Genomic DNA, 21,149 nt, shown 5'->3' on the forward strand with positions numbered 1-21,149 from the left:
TTCTGTATCACTAAAGACTTATTTTCTATACATATACCTTTTCTAGTACTTAGTGCAATATTCGAGAGATCCTTGTATTGATTTTTCTGTTAGGAGAAGAAAAAAGTGAGAAAACTTTAAGCATTTTTTAATTATTAATCGTTAAATATGTAATTCTTTGCCATTTTTATCAAGCTCATTTCAATGCTGAGCGCCTGGTTCTTGAGGCTCGCTAGCTCGTGTTTTAGCAGCAAATTTGACTCTGTCGAAGTCGTTGCAATACCAATGAGCCCCTCGTCGCTCGATTTTACCACCTTTCCATAGGGATGCTCTTCGTGGTACGTCGACATATCAATTTTCACATGCACCAATGTGTATGCTATTAAAACACCTGATTCAAAATATTAGCAATGAGTTTCATACGTTTTAATGATTTTTGTTATACCAGTTCTATATGCTAATTTTTTTCGTTGATAATTATGTTGAAAGTAATAAAAATTAGGCATATTGAAAAAAAGTTTGTCAGGAGTTTTAACGTTTAGTTTCACCTATTGTAAAAATTATTCGGTTTTATTTTAATTTCTGTGTTTCTTTTTTCAATCTCAAATCCATCATGATTACTGTTTTAATAAAAACTTTTGCTGAATTATTTCTCATTAATTTGAAATATATTTTCATGAAATCTCATCCTAACTTGGAAAGTTATCAGTAAAGAAAAGAGGAGAAAATATACTTGTCAATGAAGTTGGTTTTTCTTTTTCTCTATCTTTCTTTTCCTTTGTTCAGAGTTGAGATGAAATTGGTGTTAAATGATTGATGAAATGAAACGAAGCAAATTTTTTCGTGTTTCATGTACAATGCAAGATATATTTCTAATGAAAATTTCGTCATTCAAATAGATACAAGCTTTGGTTTGATACCTGCTCCTAAAGCCATTATGGATATGATTTGGATCAGGAAGCCCAAGATTTTTGTAAGAAAATTAACCATACGGCGAGTATTGAGAAGTAACCAGAGGTCGAGAGTCATTAATTGCATCGCCGATCTGAAAAAAACTATAAAATGTCGGTAAGTTGTCGTATATTATTTGCGTAATATAAAGAACGAAGTTATTTTTTATACTTGGTAAATTTAATATTTATATACTACTGCGTTTATCATTGTGTAATTATGTGAATTTAACTATACTATTTACATTTATTTTTGCGGCTATCCATCGCATAAAACGTGGAACAATCCTATCTGACTTATATTTCTAAATCTGAACCCAAATTCATGGCTAATATATATCGCAACTTCAATAATTATATTATTTTTTCCGCTTTTCCGTTGTTCCGTTACTGTGTTCACTCCGCTATCCGATGCGCTAGTACGAATAATGCCGGTTTTAATTAACCGATTTCAAAAATCGTCTGTTTATGTTTGTATTTTTTTTTTAAGATAAGAATTTTTTTGCCGATCAAACCACCCTGATCTATCAAGTTTGATGGTGAATTTTTCAAGAAAAATTTACTGGGTATGATCTTGTTTTCAAATTGCTATGATTTAGTAGCGCTCCACGAAAAAGTGGGTAATGCAGAGCACATATTTACCATAGCAAAGCGCTACTGAAGTAATTATTTAACGTGCTTCAACACTTGTGGTAAATACTATTATTTATAAATTTAGTTTTAAAATCAGGTAAACTAACACTGCCTTATTCGTTTTTTACGGGATGCGTCCATAAATATAGCGCGCCAATAATTTATTTCTGCACGTTTCAATGAAATTTGAATCAGAAGCTGGAATTTCATTTGAAACAAAACGTAACAGCATTTCCCACCATCCAAGCATTCTGATTGGTTGACTAAAGTTAGATTCGATTAGTCAACCAATCAGAATGCTTGGATGGTTAACACGACGATTCTCAACTTTCGACAATTCTCGGAACTCGATATGGCGCCTCCATGTGACAGGGACGATCCAAGATGGCAGCGTTGATTTTGATTAGTCGCATTTCGAGGCCGTGCTAGTAACAGCATCAGCATTAGGAGGAGCAAAAACAGCGGCACATCAGGATCGGTATTAGTTAAATTTTCTAATTTCCTTGTAGAGATGAAACGTCTCGTTGTTACGTGCGAAATTTAATTTGATTTGCGACTCATCCTTCGTTTGTCGACAAAAGTGACCAGTAAACAATTGAAAAACGACGACAAATCACCGCAGTTTATAAACAGAGAGACAACAATAACGACAACGATGGAAAAAAGGTTAAGTACCGTTTGAATTATGTTAATTGGCATCGATGCTGTCCTTCTATTTATCCCTCGAATAAATTTTTTCATCACTCTTCCTCTCCTCGCATTCCTTCTCCCTAATTCTGTCTGTGTCATAATCACTTGGCAGATGTACAATCACTTTTCTACATTAGGTTCTAGACGATAATAGTTCCTAGGATTATACACTTGCAGAATTTATATTCATCGTCGAATTTTTTCGTATGTAGAATAGATTTTCTTTGAAAGATCCAGTTCAAGTCACGATTCTTGAATGAAGGGTTAGATTCTTGAAAGAAAATGCAACCGAGGGTTGAATTTCTGTTGCGTTAATGTCATTAGGAATTGCCTAATTCTGAAAGATTTTCAAAAAGTTTGTAAACTTTTCATTATCGGTTACAATCTTCAGTTAGAAGCGATTGTTTTGATTCTTAGTCCCACTGTTTTTATGTACCAATTTCCTTCGGTCGGATGACATTGAAAGATTATTGTGTAGCTTATGCTGTATTTGCTTTTGAGAATAGAAGACGCTTGTATTTAGTCATTTAGAAATAGAAAAAAATGTTCTATAGACGAGACGGGTTTCCTTACATGTTTATCCAACAGCGCAAAAAACATTCTAAAAGCGATACAAGACTGGTTTTAAAATCCAAATTTCATGGAATATTAAATTCCTTCATGCAATTGAAAAATAGCAAAAAACCAACTCAGAAATTTAAATATTAACTAAAAACTGCAAGTCAAGTATCCAAAATCGATCTCGAAAAACCCATAAGTTGAATTGCAATTGAAGAATAACACGAATGTCCAATAAAATAATGATTAATTATATATTAAAAAGAAAAAAATAATTTTTCAGACCAGGGGATAGTCGACGAGATCAAACGTCTCAACAAAAATCAGGTCACAGCGGCAACAGTACCAGTAACAGCAGCAACAGCACCGCCGGAATCAATAGCAACAGTTCCGGAATCAGCAGCAACAGCACCGGACTCAGCAGCATCACTGTCAACGGGAACAGCAGTAACTCGCGTAATCATTATCATCATCACCATCATGCTAAAAAGAGTAAACGACGAGGCAGTAAAAAGGGAAATGGAAACTTGCCTCAGCCAGGTGAACTTGGGCATTGCGTTGATTCGCGTCAACAACAGGGACAGCAGCAGCAATTCAATTCACAACAAAAAGGCTACGTCTCTGTGCCTTCGAATTCGGCAGCTCAGTTGGAGTACGGTAAAATTTATTGGCAACAGTCGCCGGTCCAGCAACAATTACTCGCTACTCAAAACGGTCAGCGACTCTTCACAGCTGTTTCGGATCCGACGGTTTGCGGCTATTCACCGATGCCTCTGACCTACGCAATGGAGCCTGTTTCTTTGCCACCCATGTATCAGCTTTATCAGCCTGTGCCGAGGCCTAGTTATCACAGCTACCGAGGCAGGCCGCGGCACAATCATGCTCAGGGTGCATCTGGGATCTCAGGAGGCAAAATTCCCATGCCGTTCAACTATGGCAACGGATACGCCAACCTGCACGAGAATAACGTCGGCTATTCTACAGGCATCGGCTATCAAAATGGGGACTACGCCAGCCTGCCGCCTGCCGCTAATATCGAAAATGGTGTAACTGCTCAGGAACTAGGGTGCGAACATAGGAGGTACTCTGATCCTGGACTCGGACCTCTTCAAATACCTAAAATCGGCAAGAGCGATGACTCGGAGTCAATGGATAGCGCCAGTTCTGTTACTACTATCGAAAGAAGTAGTAAACTTGTTCTTTCGCTTATCGAGCAGGTAGATTTTTGCTCTTCGTTTGTTCTTTCAGGCTTTTTACTTCGTCGTAGATTTTAAATTAACTGAATAATACAACAAGATCTTCGTGATGTTCAAGAAATTTGCATCTTTTGTGTCAGTTTTGACTTCTCTCTGCTGTTCTGTAATGAAATTATGAAAAGTCTCGTTAATTTTATAACCAGCAGCATAAACTTGAGGTCTAAAAATTAATCTCATTAATTTGTAATTTCTAGTTTAGCAGTCTCTTGATTAGCTTCTGGGCTTTTTAGAGTTAGCAAAAGCAATTGAGAATTTGTTAGATATCTTATCGTCGGATTAATCTTCATACCGAGATTCTATGAGTTTTGACAACTGAGATTTAAGAGGTTGATCGATCGATAAATTTATAAAAGATAAGAACTGACTACTCACTCATTTGTTTACATAATTTTATTTCATCTTCATTTGATTTCATTTTTTTTACTATCTTTCAGGTGACGGCTTTGAAGGGAAGCAATAGTCAGCTTTTTAGAGAACTTCATCAAACCAAAGCCGAGCTAGAAACGGTCAAAATGGAATTGAACAGATTAAAACAAAGCAGTTTCGCCGATTATCAACCCGGAATGTTATCAGGTTAACCTTTCACGAGATAAAAATCGTTAGATTGATAAGTTTAGAAACAAAAAAACTTCAAAAACGACAAAATCGATTATGTCGCAGATATTATTTATAATTATAATGTAGTTTATCGGAACGATAGAAAGTTCTGAAGTTGAAGTAAGATTCTACGAATATATGATTCGACGCGAATTGCATTTTAAGGGGAGGTAAGGGTTTACACTTTCGAAAAATCGAAGTTTTTTTTTGTCTTATCTGATTGTTAAACATTTCACGACTATATTTTCAAAATTTTAAGTCTATCTGAGCAAAACTCTTGAAGGGGGGGTAAGGGTTTCAGCGTAGAAAAAAACAACTTTTTTTGTGAATTTTTTTTTAAAGTATGGATTGAGCAAATTTATTGAAACCTTTTGTACATTATTAAGCATACTTTTAACAATATTCTGTAATTTTTTCATGCAGAAATATTGCAAAACAAGCCAGTGACAGAGCTTTTTTTCTTCACTTTTTTAGCTCAATAAACTTTAACCGCGTTTTTCTCAAAACTACTTTTTCAAAGTCCGTGTTCACTGCCATTTACAAACTACTTGACCGATTTATTCCAAACTTGGTACACATTTTCTACATATAAAATACCTCCCCCCAACGTTTAGTTAAAAATTTTTTTTTAACATTAAGGGGGTTTCCCACCCACAAAATGGCGGAATTTTTCGTGGAAAATAGCAGTTTACACTTTAGATGGCCACCAAAAATTTTTAAATAAAAAAAAAATAACCGTAGAACGTTGGGGGGAGGATTTGATAATACTTTGACTAAATTTTAATGGATTTTGATTTCAAATAATTTCCGACCGAGATATAGTGAACACCGCAAATGGTTTTTTTTCTAAGACGTTCTGGGGCAAGCTCTGTCATCGGCTTGTTTTGCAATATTTCTGTATGAAAAAATTACAGAATATTGTTAAAAATATGCTTAATAATGTACAAAAGGTTTTAATGAATTTGCTAAATCCATAATTTCAAAAAAAAATTCATAAAAAAAGTGTTTTTTTTTTACGCTGAAACCCTTACCCCCTCTCCCCCCCTTAATATCAAATTTAGTAAATAACTGTATTTTTTTCTTCTTATTTTCGCAGATATCGTCAGGGAGATGAGAGAGGCGGCAAAAGTACGCGAGGAATCGTTAATATCAAAGGTAAAATCAATGATGAACGAAAAGCAGCCCTTTTCATCGATCCCTGATACGGCGACGACGGAATTGGATGAGTTGAAGGTAAAACCACAAGTTTTTATCATTTCTTATCCACGTTGTGCCTCTTTTAATGTATCTCTATCTTTCCTATAGAAAATCTCTCCATAATTTCAAGTGTTTACTGAATTATTGAGGGGTTACTGCTATTTACTGCTTCAATGTTCGTTGCGTTTTTGAAAAAAAATTTTACTCAATCCTACACTCATCGATTAGGTACTTTTTTTTTTATGACGAATTCTTTTGAGCTGAATACTTCTTCCCTCGATGTAAACAATAAGAAAAATTTTTTTTGCAAATTATAATACAAATTATATTTGCTGAAGTCAATTTTTCTAAATCGTTGAAGTGCAGCTTTTTGTTTTGTCTGCTTTTTTGCTTGTCTTTTCCTTTTCCTTTTTTTTATTTTAATTTCGTTACATTACACTTTATAGTATTTCAATCTCGTTATAAAAAACTGGTTGTTTATTCAAAAATATTGAATTCGCTCAGGGTTTGGCTCAGAAAGAAAAAACTTTCATAGCATTTTATAAGTTTTTACAACGCTATTTTATCCTAAAAAAATTATATGTATAATATTAAACGAATCATTCATTCATTGTGTGAAAAAGTTATCTCTCTCAAAACTAGCTTAGAAATTTCTCACTTAGCGTTAAACAATCTTGTGTGGGATAATTTTTTATCCGTTCAATATCTAACTTCGTCAAAATTGAACAAGATTTTGAAAAATCGAATGAAGAAAATTCACTATTTTACAATTTTTTCATATTGTTTTCACTTTACCTTCGATCGAGCTATAAGAAATAAGTTTTAATCACTAAAAGGCTGAAGTTAGAAAGATTATTGCAATGATTCGTATTACAGAAAACTCGTTATATCGTAATATTCGAAATCTCTGAAACGCAGTAAAATTATAACAAGGAAAAAATTTATTGATAATTTCAAAACTCTTAGGCACTTCACAAAGTCATTAAAATATTTCAAAATAGTTATCCCCCCTTCCCAATATTCAGCCTTATTTTCAATCGCAATAAAAACGATTTAGTTTCATGAAAATCATCATCATTCTTATTCGTTATTGTTGATACACTGAGGATGTTGTTTTGGCATTCATTCTCCCATAACAGAAGGCCAAAACGCTGAACAGTCGAATTTTAGTGTTTGCACAATGGCCTCTCTCTCTCTCTCTCTCTCTCTCTCTCTCTCTCTCTCTCTCTCTCTCTCTCCCCTCTCTCCCTCTCTCTTTCTTTCTTCGTGAGATCGACTGTTTGATTAGGACAACTTAGTATGGCCAGGTGGCGAGTCAGCCCCGCCATCATCATCGTCGTCACACTCTTATTCCGATCCTTCTTTATTATATTATCTGTATGTGTTATGGGTGCATGCCTCTATATGCCTTGTGTTAGTTCACATAAAATAAATTGTCCCTCGTATTGTGAATCTGCCAGTCTGCAGGATCGTGATCTCCTATACATATATTGTCGAGATCCGAAAATTATCGCTCGTCATAAGTCGCCAACAGTGAATTATGGGGGCGAAAAACTACAGACTCAAGTACAATAAAATTTCGATAATATCGAGTTTTTGATTTTTGATATAGAAATGGAAAAAGAAATGGAAATGCATGTTTTTTTTTTTTTTTTTTTTTTCTCTTCTTCTTCTATTGAAATATAAATTTTCCGTTTACATCACAATTATTGTTTCGAGGACATGATTGTTTTTTTTTTTTTTTTTTTTTTTTTTTTTTTTCATTTTTGACGCGGACAACGTTTCTTTAAACAAAAGATACATTTCCTATGACATTTTCGATAAATTAAAAAAAAAAAAATCTTTTCTCCAACCGTTCAGTCATCCTGATATTTATAATTTCTTGATTTTATCTGCATGCAAGCATTGACTTGAAAAATTCTCATCTCGAGATACATTTTTTAATTACATGTCTCATTCGTGTTGTAATTTATAATAATTGTTTAATTTCACGTTTTTCCCATCGTATATATTATATAACTTACTGTACGCAATTTCAAGCAATTTCAAAGATATGTATTTCTGGTATTTTGATATGGATTTGAAAAAAAAAAAAAAAAAAAAAAAAAGAAAGGAGAAGAAGAAAAAAAAAACTCCAACGATTTCACGGGAATTTTTCGACATCTTAGTTTTGTAATTTTCCAAAACTATTATTCTACTCACGATTTTACATATATTCAATAAAATTCGAGTTTCACGTGTTTTTTACCCGCACTTATTTCATATCCTCAACCACCACCTTCGTGTACCTATACTTGCAGAAATTTTTTTTTTTCATTTCTCTCAGAAATCAGGGGAGTTGAAGAAAAAAATAGACAAACGAACCGAAATAATGTAAGTCCAAACGATTCAACGGACAAAGAAAGGCAAAAGCGAGAGAGAGAGAGAGAGAGAGAGATAGATTTATATATATATAGAAACATATGGAATGATGATGATGGGGGTAAAGGAAGAAGGGAAAAAAGGACGCTCGGTGTCGTATGATGTTGTGGAAAAAAAAAACAAAAAAACAAAAAAAAAACAAAACCCCAAAAAAAAAAAAAAAAAAATGGCGGGGGTGGGATTTCATCAGGGACGGGCGTCATGAGCGCAGGGCGGGTATGCGGCCACTTAGCGGCTGTCAGGGAAAAGGCAGGCCTTTCTCTCGGGCCCTCTCTTCTTTCTCTCTTCTCCTTCCTCTCTTCTCTCTTCTCCTCTCCTCTCCTCTCCTCTCCTCTTCTCTTCTCTTCTCTTTGCCGGGTTCTCATCTCTCCGCAGGGTTCTCGGGTTACAACCATCCATTAGCCTCATCAGCCAAAAGGCAATGGCTGCCTACGCCATCGGCATCCTGGCCTATGTAGCCACTAAATTCTCTCCCCGCCTGCTGCAATTCTATTGTATATTTATTTTCGTAAACTCGTATTCCAACGTACATACATGCACTATACGTTGATTTTTTTTATTTTTTTTTATTTTTAATTGCAGTTCTATTCTGCATTCTTATAAGATGCAGTCGATTTTTTGATATAATTTGTTTTCGAATTATAATCTTATATTTTTAATAAACGTGTTGTTGAAAAGAAAACAAGAACCAAAAACCGAAAAAACAAATTTGAATCGACAAAATTAGTTAATTCGTGTTCGTTGATGAATTCGCAAAATGACCGATTACTTTGTATTTTATTATTATTATTATTATTATTATTATTTTTTTTTTCTTACGTTTTTATTGATCGATATATAGAAATATTTTGTTATTATTTTCAATTTTATTTTATACAGTTACCCGAATCTTTGGAAATTATTTTTCAAAAAATTTTATTCCCGCTAGATATCGAATTTTTTTTCATAAATTCAATGGAAATGATTTTGAAATTTTTTTTTTTTTTTTATCGGAAATTTGATCTGATCCGAGAAACGTTGAATTTCTTTATCCTCAGAATCAATTAGCGCGGATCACTGACGAGAAGACAGAGACTGAAGTCCGACTTGCCAAAGTTGAGCAGGAATTAGCTGCACTTAAATCAAGCGCAAAGTGAGTAACGATATCATTCATACACGTTATATTATATATTTATTTATATATTGATATAACATACAGTCTGAATTATTGTTATTATACACTGTAGAAAAAAAAAAAAAAAAAATTTCCTCAGTTTTGTCTCCGGATTTTATTCTTTCAATTGTTAGGAAAAAAAAATTTCATCTAATTGAGAAATTGATTTTTCTAAATAAAGTAAAATCTAATTAATAAGAAACGAGATTATGGCCGGATATGAAATTCGCTGATCATCCGGATCCGAGAACCGGATCGTTTCGAGTGGAATACCCCATATATATATATACACTTAATTAATGTGCATGATTGATATTATATTCTGCAGGAAGAAAATTCTCTATAAAAATTCACTGTTATACACAAAATTGCACACACAGGAAATTTCATCAAGTTTGAGAATTTCAGTTCGTGAATTTTCAAATTTTGCATAAGAATTTTTTGTGAATTATTTGAAGAAAAACAAAAATATTCTTCTATACACTTTCACGCAGCGATGTGCAGCAGAAATTTGCGCACTTTCATTACATTTCATCTGCATTTATTTTACACCATAATACCTGTTCGATAGTTGGCAGACAAAAACTATGAATAATAATTGAAATAACATTCGAAAACGAAAATTATTTATTCTATGTACGTATACTTTTTGGGCGTAATATATGCGTAAGGTAGTACAATATATTATAACAAGATTCGTTTTCTCTCAAAAATTCCGCGATTTTATCGTCAAATTTTGAATTTTGAATTTCGATTATAGAAACCGATTTTTGTGTCGATGAATAAAATTTGAAATAAAAAAAAAAAAATAAAACATGGTTTCGATTATCGGTTTAAATCCGACCCGGGCGTGTTTAAAAAATCGAAAATCTTCTGACCGGATCGAATCACCGCGAGTAGCGTTGTTATTTTTCATATTTTTGGAATTTATTGTAACCCAATTATATAGCGACGAGGGTCAGGAGATAGTCGCCCTCGAAGAAGAGACGCTGGCCTTGCGTCGGGAGCTCCAGGAGGCGAGGGCGTCGAGAAATAAGGCCCAAAATCAGGCATCAAAGTGCGTAGTAAAAAACGCCGAAGTAGCTGCCGCTTCTCCAAGGCCTGTCACGCCTGACAACCATCACGTCACCAAAACAAAAACCAAAACCACCACCACCACCACCACCACCACCACCGCCATGCATAATTATACCACAGTAACACAGCCATCGCAATTACCGCAACACGCTGCAGTCATAATCAGTAACACCGATCACGTAATCGCACCTCTACCGTCCCAGTCAAAAGATACCGATACCGATCCCGATACCGATCCCGTTACCGATTTCTCTCCGATCGCTTCGAAATCCTGCGAAAATACTCCCCCGAGTATCGAGAACGCTTTGTCAAAGTTTAAACCGGTTTTCGATGAAGAAATCGGCGCCGATTTTCCATTTTTTAATCATGAGATCGATGATAATCGATATCGCGAATCGGTGGAAAAAAATTATTGTACGAACGACGATCGGGAGGAGAAAATATTGGACAAAAATCATTTCACAACTTCAACTTCAACCCCTATGAAGACTGACGGTTCTTGCAATAACGATTCCGCAGTAACGAATAACGCGATACGCGATGTTTTTGACAAGTGTATCCGGGATTTTAACGATCAGGAATTTTTCAACAACGAAACGGATGATCGCAAATCACCGGATATTATCGAATTGAAGGAAATGCAAGCGAAAAATTTCAACGCCAATGACTGCATCGACGATATACCGGAAGTTGCCGTCGTCGATGGGAAATCCTTCGGGCGTCTTAATATCGTTAAGAAACCGGCGTGCTCCGTTAGAATTATTAATTCCAAAGGCCTCAAACCTCCACCGACAAAGGCAACTTACACCACTGCTTATATATAGAAAAATAGGAAAATTGGGCATTTCGTTATTGTTAGATACGATTTAGTCCGATCATCGAATTCCGGATTTTTCACAAATCAATTGAAAATCTACGAAAATTGTGAACCAACATTTTACTTAGATACTTCTTTTCTAACGATAAGGAAATTTTTTAATTCCCGTTAGTGACATTTTTTTAAATTTTTCCCAAAAAAAAAAAAAAAAAAAAAAATCAAACGCAGGGAAAATTCTTATCTGTTGATGTTTGTTTTTTTTTTTCTAGCTTTATTCATACCGTAAAAAATTGACACATCGTTCAAGAAACGATGCAGACTTTCAACTTTCGGTTAATTTGTTTAAAATTTTATCGAAATTGGAGTCCCCCCCCCCCCTCCCTTTTTTTTTTCAATCGTTTGTAGATTGACAAATTTTTGACAAATGTTGTCGAATTTTTAATCTCATTATATCGTGACGTTACTATAATTGTATAAACTAGGAATCTGAAGCAATAATATTTTGTTTAAAAATATATTAATGAAGGGAAAAAAAGAAAAGAAAAGAAAAGAATTCGAGGCATTAGTTAATTACGCGATTTTCTGGGTATCTATAAATGAAATTATTACGAAATCCGAATACGATTTTTCGAAATTTATGAACTACGATCTGAAGAAAATTTTATTAAAAAAAAAAAAAAAAATTAAATTTCTCGCGTTATCGCGTCTCAAAATATCTCCACATTCCAACCATTTTATCCAACTCTCTATCCCGACAGAAAATCAAAATCTCACTACAAATATATATATATATATATATATCTATGTATACACTTTTTCAATAATCTAACGGGTCTTCTGTTATAATAATTAATTATTCACAATGGCGTTATTAAATCAAACTTTAGAACTCTAGAAACCCATAGACAGAGAGAAAAAAAACAAAAAAAAACAACACATAAACAAAGAAAACGATGTGCATATATATTTATATATATGGTATATTGTTGCTGGGGATTCAACCTACCTCTACTGTACATACGACCCGTGAAAACCAAAAAAAAAACCAAAACAATAAAGCACGTAGGTTCTTCTTCTTCTTTTTTTTAATTTTAATATATCATTCGTTCATTCTCATCTTTCTTTGCATTACTTATGTTTAATTAATATTATAGACGCTGCATGCTTGATTATTTTTCTTATGTGTTTTGTTGTATATAATATCTTACGTAAATGTATATTGGCTTTTGTTTTTATATAACTATATGTATATATATATATATATATATATACCTATAGTATATATACGATACGTTATTGTATATTTCGTCGCGCTACGCTGTTGGAAGTAATAATTCGTCTACATATATTGAAAAATATTGATATTTTTTTTTATCTTACCAAAAATGACCAAGAATTCTTTCTTGTTCGTACGACAAAAAAAAAAAAAAAAAAAAAAATTCTTCCGCGGAAAGTCAAGTTTTTTTTTTTTTTTTTTTTATCGAGTTTGAAAAAATACATTGAAAGGTGTCCAGTTGAATGAAAAAAGTTTTATTAATATTGTTAAATTTTTCAATTATTCTTACACGTGAATTAAAACGTAAAATTTTTTTTTTCCGGTACATCTTTCGTGTTGTAGAAGAAAAAAAAAAATTTCACATTATTATAACTCATTATAGTTGTTTCAACAGTTCCGTATTGTGCCCGCGTGTTTGTGTGTGTGTGTGTGTGTGTACATAAATATGCATGAATTTGTGATTATACTATCTATAATAATCATGTATTTTAACTATATATACTAAATGCTGTAAAATAATAATAATGCTTATACTGTACACATAGGTATGATAATACTTATATATCGTGAACATTTCTGCAACAAGCGTCACTAATTCTTTCTCCTTTCTTTTTTTTTTTTTTTCATCTTACGTGAAATTTTTTTTACGCGAAATATATAATAATAATATCATTAAAATTTTTATTTTTTTTATTCCTAAATGCTAATTCTTGTCTCTTGTTTATTCACTTTGTTTCGCTGGTTTTAGTTTCTTTTTTTTTTCTTTTTTTTTGGTATCTCACAGTTTCTGTCTAATCAATTTTCAAAAAAATATCCTTCGAATAATTTCAAACGGAGCTGAAAACCGAAAATTTTTCCAACAAACTTGATAATATTTTTCTCTCAAGTATAGGATTATTTTTATCTACTGTATTTTTTTTTTTTTTTTTTTCTCATCGAAGGAAAAAGAAAAAGGAAAGAAATGCATTGGCTGGATTTTTCTGATTTCTTCTTCAGCTTTCCCCTTCGAGTAATATTCAATTAAGTGTGTTTTTACGTAAATTTGTTTTATCAAAAATTTGTCTCTTAACGATTTATGTAAGTCGTTTTTTTTTTTTTTCAACCAATTCGCCTAATGACGAAGAAAAAAAGAAAGAAAGAAAGAAAGAAAGAAAGAAAGAGAAACAAGACAGAAATAATTCACATCGTAACAATAATAACAATTAATCGATAATAAAACCGAGAGTGTAACACTGAGGGTAATGTAAGTCAAAAAAATTGGAAAAAAAAAGAATTCAAGTCGAAAGTAAAAAATAATGATGGAAAAAAATGGGGCCCATAATTGCCTCGTGTGATTTTTATCACTATAGACTGGAACAATTGGTCGGAATACTTCGGCAGAAGACGAACGGTTCTAGCGTCGATGAAATCGAAGTGGCTCCCGGTATTAGGCATCTCCTTACTTCGTCGTCGACGATGACGACGACGACGACGACGGGGATGACAACGTCAGTGAATAACATCAACGACCTGACGACGACGACGACGATTTCCGACGGGAATAGCAGCAGTGCCGATCCCCGATCGTCGGCTAGCTCGATTAGTCAAAATAATTCATTATCGGGGGATGAATCCTCCGCTCTTGAATCACGGCTGAAAATCTCTACGCCGATGAATTCAAAGAATTGCACGACCGGGAACAGCGATAATAGCGGTTCAATCAACTCATGTGCCGGTTTGAACAGCTCCGGACCTGTCACTGACCTTTAGCTACCAATTACCGATTTTTTTACGGTTGCAATTGAGTCACAGATCCGACAGTTACAGTGTACTTATGTTGTAATTATTGTGTTATTGTATTTCAGGGTTGTTCGTAAGTCGTTGTCGTATTTTTGTCACTTTTTGTTTATAGTTGAACTCGTTTTTAATCACTTGATTCGATTTGTTGTTAGCTGATGACTTTTTTTCTCTCTGAATCGATTTGTATTCTTGAATCAAGTCGAGTTTAGGTATTGCATTGTTTTTTTTTTTGCTCCTCAATTCAACTGCATTATACTACTGAAATTTTATGGAATTTTTGCAATTCAAGTTTACTTGTCGCGTCCTGACAATTTCAATTCAACTTGTTTCTTTTTCTCAACCTGAATACCTTGTTTGATTCATTTTTGGCAATTCAAATCACTAAATTCTTTTTTTCAATTCAAGTGCCTTACTTCAGTCTAACCTACTTTTCGAAATTCAAGTTACTTAGCGTCATTGCAATTTCAATTCAACTTATTTCTTCTTTCTTTTCAACCCGAGTAACTCGTTTATTTATTTTTTGCAATTCAAGTCACTAAATTCTTTCTTCAATTCAAGTGCCTTACTTCAGTGTAACCTAATTTTCGAAATTCAAGTTACTTAGCGTCATTGCAATTTCAATTCAACTTTTTTCTTTTTTCTTTTCAACCCGAATACCTCGTTTACTCATTTTTTGCAATTCAAGTCACTAAATTCTTTCTTCAATTCAAGTGCCTTACTTCAGTGTAACCCGATTTTCGTAATTTATACTCGTTATCGTTATTACAATTTCAATTCAACTTATTTCTTCTTCTTTCAACCACACTGCCTTGTTTAATTCATTTCTTGCCATTCAAGTCACTGAATTCTTACTTTAATTCAAGTGCCTTACTTCAATTTGCCAACCCATTTGTCGTAATTCAAGTTATTTATGGTTATTCCAATTTCAATTCGACTTATTTCTTTTTTTTCAACCCAAGTGCCTTGTTTCATCGAAGTCGAGTCTTTTTCAATAAGCGTTTTATTTCAATTGCAATCAATGCTTACAACTCAAGTCACTGTTTGTTCAATCCGCCTTATTTTTCTACCATTCAAGTATAAATTATTTCAATTCAAATCGGGATTCAAGTCAGTGATTTCAAAGCGAATCAGTTACACAATTCAAGTCATCGTTTTTAGATTGAAATAACTCAATTCGGTTCAAATTACAATTCAAGTCAGTCGTTCAATCCAACATTGAGTCACTTATTAGTGATTTTGTACTTACCTGCAGCCCTGTGAATACAAGTCCTGACTAATCTAACGAATTTCACTAAGTGAAAAACTTTTCAATAAGTGTTAAAAGCATCCGATTGCTCACGATTTAACAGGCTGCCATTATGTCGTAACTGTTGTACTTTTAAATTTTGCAGTGTACTTAAATCCCCTCAATTTATAACTTATTACAGTTTATACTTATACACCAAAATGTATGCACACCTATATACACGTGGTCGACTTGAACAATTTTTTTTTATAATATACAATAACTTACCGTATATAAAACAGCGCAGATTAATTCTCTAACACGAATTCCGAGCTTTTTCGTAATAGCTTTGTTTAGTTCAATGTAATTTTTATTTCGTGTTCATTTTTTTTTATTTTTTACCTTCGGGGGGTGAATCTATTTATTCAATATTTTAGTCTCGTAATCCTTGCTCATTTATCATTAATACCGTTTCCGTTTCCGTTTTTTTTTTCTTCCAATGTTAAAATTTTTATTAATAACAAATTTTTGTGTTACCTCGAACAACGTAATTTCATTTCTAGGTTATGTATCGGTCAGGGTATGTCACTTGCAATATAGCTGTTTCTAGGTATAATATAAGTATAATATAGTTAAAATGGGAATGAAATTAGACGGTTTTTTTTTTCCTCTTGTCTAGTTTTGATACAACAATTATTACGGTATAATATAAAGCAGATCTTTTTACAAATTAATCATTAATTCACGTATATATTTATCTTTGTAATAATATAACATATACCGTTTCTTACGGTATATATATATATATAAATAATTCAGCCTAATAATGACAATTACAATTATATAGCCTTTGGCACGTATTTTGGATAACGTTAATTATACGTATGTAATAATAATAATCATTGTATAAATTAATCCGATTGTGTATAGAATCAAATTTAATGAATACATATTATTATACACGTATATGTACATGTATACATTACATATTTTATATCCACTGACGAATTATTCTTTGTTACTTAATATTTTTTTTTTTTTTTTTCTTTCTTATCATTACATTTGAAATAGCGTAAATATTATTATTTTTATACAAACGCGAAATAATTCTATAAGGATCATTTGTAATTGGTACCTTATTATACGTATTAAACGTGGATACAGGATACATATATATATATATGTTATAATTATCTACGATATTAAATAAGTTCTAGAATCTCAAAGTGCCATTATTATAATTATTATCATTAATATAGTAATTACTATCGTCATTATACCTATTATTGTACTTCGGTAATTTATTATTCTATATTTAATCATATCTCTTGCAAAAAGAAAAACGACGAGAAACACAATATTAAAACAGAGAAAGGAAAAAAAAAAAAAAAAAATACGTGTCCAAAATCAAGCAAAAAACACAAAAACTATATAATGCCGAGAAATTTTTTCAAGTATATATATATATGTACTTACGACACGTATACGTCATATATCTATAATACTATATACACAATATATTTATATAATATTATATAGTATTTGAAGGAGTAATAATAATAATAATAATAATAATAACAATAGAATATATACGAGTAGGAAAAACATGATAAACTAATCAAAATTGGGAAATGAATAAAAAAAAAAAATAAAATAAAAATAACTAGGGAGATTCTTGTCTAAAAAAGAAAAAAACAACAAGAATAAGTGAAATATATTTTCAATTTTCCCGAAATATCTTCTTTCTTCCTATGTATTGAAAATCTCAATTTTGACGGTGTGATTTGGTTTGAAAAACCTGGAATTGTCAGGGTATTTTTAATTTGGTCGTGGAAAAAAACTGAAAATAGCACTTTTCTATCATGGGAATTAGAAATGATTTTTTTTTAGCTAACAAGTTTACGTTTTTTCTTTGAGAAAACAAATTGGCCCAAACTGACTGTTTTGTACGTTATTTTTTCTTCTTCATCGAGCTGAACGATTTAGGTTTTAGCAATTTGCCAGAACTTGGAAAATGTCATGGAGAACCAGGTCTTGGGTCCTGGGAAAATTTTGAAAGGTGGAATTTTTTCCCCAAAAATTTGCGGCCACCCTTAATAAAAAATATTGTAAAAGGAAAATGATGGGAAGAATAAAAAGAAAAAAAGAAAAAACACCAACCAGTTGGAAAAACAGTTTTTTCACGATAATTTTCATCACCACGAAATGTGGAAGTTTTTCATTCAGAAGTTTCCGCGAGATCGTCGCCTAAGTTTGACGAACGGGCAGAAACTTTTTTAAAAATCTGTTTTTCCGATTACGAAGGTTCAAAAATGTGAAAATTCGTCCAAATTAAAAAAAGCGATCTTAGAGAACAAAAACCGACACTTTTCTCACCCTACCAAACGTGATGTAAAGTAAAAACAGCGTGTGACGAGTGCAGACGATAAAATTTTACATAAATTTTCAAAACAACAATTTGGAGGCAATTAATTAATTACTCAACGGTTCCAAGGGGGTGGGGGAGGAGGAGTTAAAAAATCTCTAATATGACCTTAAAAGTAATTCTTACCTAATATTTTACATAATCGGAATGTGAATAATCGACATTTTTCATTAGGAAAAAAAAAAAAAAAAATATATGTCCGCACGGGAAAGTCTCGGTAAAGAATAATCGCAGAGAAAATTAAAGAGAAGTTTCAGAAAACAATGGAAAAAAAAACTTTCTATTCAGACGTTCCACAAATTATGAGATCTTTTTCATTTATATATCGTTATTGTAAGAAAAAAATGATTTCATTTCATAATAATTTTTGTAAAATCTTAAATCTCTTCATATTTGCATACTTTGAAGTTTAGAAATGAAAACTACAGCGAAAATATTACGCTAAAAAGTGGGAAATGGAGTCGAAAAAATTTTATGTGTTCTTACAGGGTGTAGGGGGGAGGGGTTAAAAATTGCCAAAATCGTTTTTAAGTAATTAATAAATGTCTCCTAATATTCGTTCCTCTTAAAAAACTTGTCTAATAAATTCGGTCGTCTTGTCTATCACAATTAGAAGGCAGTTAATAGAGCAGAGACTCTAACTATGAGTCAGCATAGTCGGTTGTTATTTAACGTAAATTGACGACGTCTGTCTCGACGTTCACTCACAGCCACAGCTATTCCCCGCTGCACTTTGATTCTAAGCTAGCCTAGTCTAGCCTAGTCTAGCCTAGAACTTATCCTCGAGTTCCTTCCAATCTCCGTGAGACGCTGGCAGATATACGTACGTACATATGTGTATATATATATATATATATATATATATATACATATAGATGCAGGTTGTAACGAGATGGGGGTGGGGGTTGGGGGGGGAGGGGGGAGGGAAAAACAGAGCTCGATAACCAAGAAAAATATCTCGACAGGAAATGGCAACAAGAAAACTCGTCGTGGATACACAATCTTCCCTTTACACCCTCCACCCCCTTCCCTTGTTCTTATCTCTCTTTAGTTGGAAAAATATTACGATTTCGTCGTATAATATAATTATTTCGTCATCGCTGACTACGTATTTTTATACGTATACGTATAATTTTCGTGAGCTTGTAAATATAAACTATTCGGACACTTTTTTTTTGTTACGTTCTTTGTTGCAGAATTGAAAAAAAAAAAAGTTTATATTATAGTACGTTATTTGGAGAGAACGAAATCGTCGTTTCAAACTATACGGTCACCCCCTCCCCCTCACCCTCAAGATGGTTACAAGTTGGAAAACGTGGTCATTTTTGTACTTTTCATTTTCGATATAGAAACGACTTTTTTTTTTTTTTTTTTTTTTTTTTCTATACATTAATTAGGTGTGTTTGTTTAGACAATCGATTTTGAGAAAAAAAAAAATTTCGTACGTTACGTAGAACCGATTTGAATGGTTATAATTAAAGGAAGAAAAAGTAACGCTTGAAAATAATTACGCGTCTCACTTACTTATGATTATTTAACGATAAGTTTTACTCTTATTTGTGTGCTCACTTTTCTAAATCGTGGGTGAAAATTTTTTTTACGACACCAAACTTTTTCCTCACGATAAACGGAATTCAAGCTCGTGGCGTGATTGAAAATTGTTCAATTCTCAAATTGACGACTATAATTATTATTATTGTTGTTGTTGTAGTTGTTGTTTTTTTTTTCTTACACATCTAAAAACAACGATGATACTGAAAACGTATAAAACGAATTCAAAACAGAAAAAAATTTAAAATAAAATAAATACTTTTCTCGGGCTTGAAAAATTCCAGGGGCTTGAAAAAAAAAAAAAAAAAAAAAAAAAAAAAAATTATATACAAAAATAGAATTTCAAAATTATATCCAACATCGCCGATCTTACACACTTTATGATGTATGTAATGTACACTCACCTATAGGTATGTATATAAGACATAAAACTATATTTTACGGTTTCTCAGAGGTTTGGCGGCCGGATATTGCGGGTTGCAAAGTGCTAGGATACCAGGCTTAGCAAACGCTTGCACACAAAAGGAAACCGCCGTCATAAATCGATCATGAGTTTACGGCACGCGGCGAAAGAAAAAAAGAATGAAGGAGAGAATAAGAGGAGAGAGAGAGAGAGAGAGAGAGAGAAAGAAAGAGATAACAAAAAAAAGGGACGTGAAAATTTGCACACAGCAGTGTCTTAATCTCGCGTTGTAAAAGTTTTGCGAAAACTTCACAGGTATATATATATATATATATATATAATACATTATACATTGTAATATGTGTGTTTGTAATATACTTGCGCAATTTTCACTCAAATATAATCGAATAATTATCTAGGTTTTTTAATATTCAAATTATTACTTCGGTAAAAATTTTTAATTCTTTTAATTTTTTCAATTCTTACACGATCTAAGATAAAAAGCTTTGAAATATTGTTTCGAAGTGGTGAGATTTTTTGAAACTCGGCAAAGCAAAAAATTAAAAAAAAAAAATAAAATAAAATTGGTATTTTTGAAATTACTCAAAACACTCGTTCTTCGAGTATATATATTTAGAAAAAAAAAAAAAAAATACATTTTCCACAACTGTACGAAATCAAATTTGTATTATAAATTATTTTTCAATCCTAGCTGTTTTTATTACACGCGTTGAAATTTTCACAATTCTCACGTGTAATCCATCGAAATTTTTACAAAAACCTTTAAAAAACGTATTGAAAACTCTCGAAGAAGATTACAAAAAAAATTCGCAGAATAACCACAACCAAATATGATTTCTTTAAAACAATTTTATAACCTAATTAGTACAAATATTTACTCTATATAATCAACATCCGGTCGAATAATTGATTGATTCATGCGATGACCACACGCCCGGCAATTCACCCCCCCCCCCCCCCCCCCCCCGCCGCCATCTTTTTGTTTCTCTTCCGCACTTGAATCGGGCTGAAGTGAAACGGCGCTGTGACCGATCAGTCGAAGGCTGAAAGGTTTGTCGAAGGGCGCAGGAGGGAAGAAGGGAGAGAAAGCGAGGGGTGATAGGGGTGCTAGGGAGGGAGGGTAAGGGCGAGGGTTGAAGGG

The 21,149-nt window shown here is 32.7% G+C and overlaps 2 protein-coding genes across 3 annotated transcripts; one reads left to right on the top strand and one right to left on the bottom strand.

The window, feature by feature from the left end:
- Window positions 1-69: 69 nt before the first annotated feature.
- LOC124413887 lies at window positions 70-1,090 on the bottom strand. Its single transcript, XM_046894676.1, has 2 exons — window positions 900-1,090; window positions 70-370 (listed from the first exon to the last, which is right to left on the bottom strand). Exons 1-2 carry the CDS (start codon window positions 1,015-1,017, stop codon window positions 135-137), a joined length of 354 nt encoding a protein of 117 aa, XP_046750632.1. The 5' UTR covers window positions 1,018-1,090; the 3' UTR covers window positions 70-134.
- Window positions 1,091-1,940: 850 nt separating this feature from the next.
- LOC124414058 lies at window positions 1,941-11,698 on the top strand. Of its 2 annotated transcripts, XM_046894934.1 has the most exons (7): window positions 1,941-2,228; window positions 3,094-4,027; window positions 4,501-4,639; window positions 5,760-5,896; window positions 9,319-9,413; window positions 10,384-10,584; window positions 10,615-11,697. In XM_046894934.1, exons 1-7 carry the CDS (start codon window positions 2,218-2,220, stop codon window positions 11,333-11,335), a joined length of 2,238 nt encoding a protein of 745 aa, XP_046750890.1. In that variant the 5' UTR covers window positions 1,941-2,217; the 3' UTR covers window positions 11,336-11,697. The 2 variants fall into 2 exon arrangements, with proteins under 2 accessions (XP_046750890.1, XP_046750889.1); XM_046894933.1 differs by having other exon boundaries at window positions 10,384-11,698.
- Window positions 11,699-21,149: the final 9,451 nt, after the last annotated feature.

The sequence above is a fragment of the Diprion similis genome, chromosome 13 (assembly GCF_021155765.1).
Source record: "Diprion similis isolate iyDipSimi1 chromosome 13, iyDipSimi1.1, whole genome shotgun sequence".
NCBI lineage: Eukaryota > Metazoa > Arthropoda > Insecta > Hymenoptera > Diprionidae > Diprion > Diprion similis.

Coding starts and splice junctions, on each gene's coding strand:
- LOC124413887 (XM_046894676.1), bottom strand. CDS start 1,017: ATGCAATTAATGACTCTCGACCTCTGGTTACTTCTCAATACTCGCCGT. Junction 371..899: donor CATAATGGCTTTAGGAGCAG/GTATCAAACCAA, acceptor ATTTTGAATCAG/GTGTTTTAATAGCATACACA.
- LOC124414058 (XM_046894933.1), top strand. Junction 4,640..5,759: donor TCAACCCGGAATGTTATCAG/GTTAACCTTTCA, acceptor TTATTTTCGCAG/ATATCGTCAGGGAGATGAGA. Junction 5,897..9,318: donor CGGAATTGGATGAGTTGAAG/GTAAAACCACAA, acceptor CTTTATCCTCAG/AATCAATTAGCGCGGATCAC.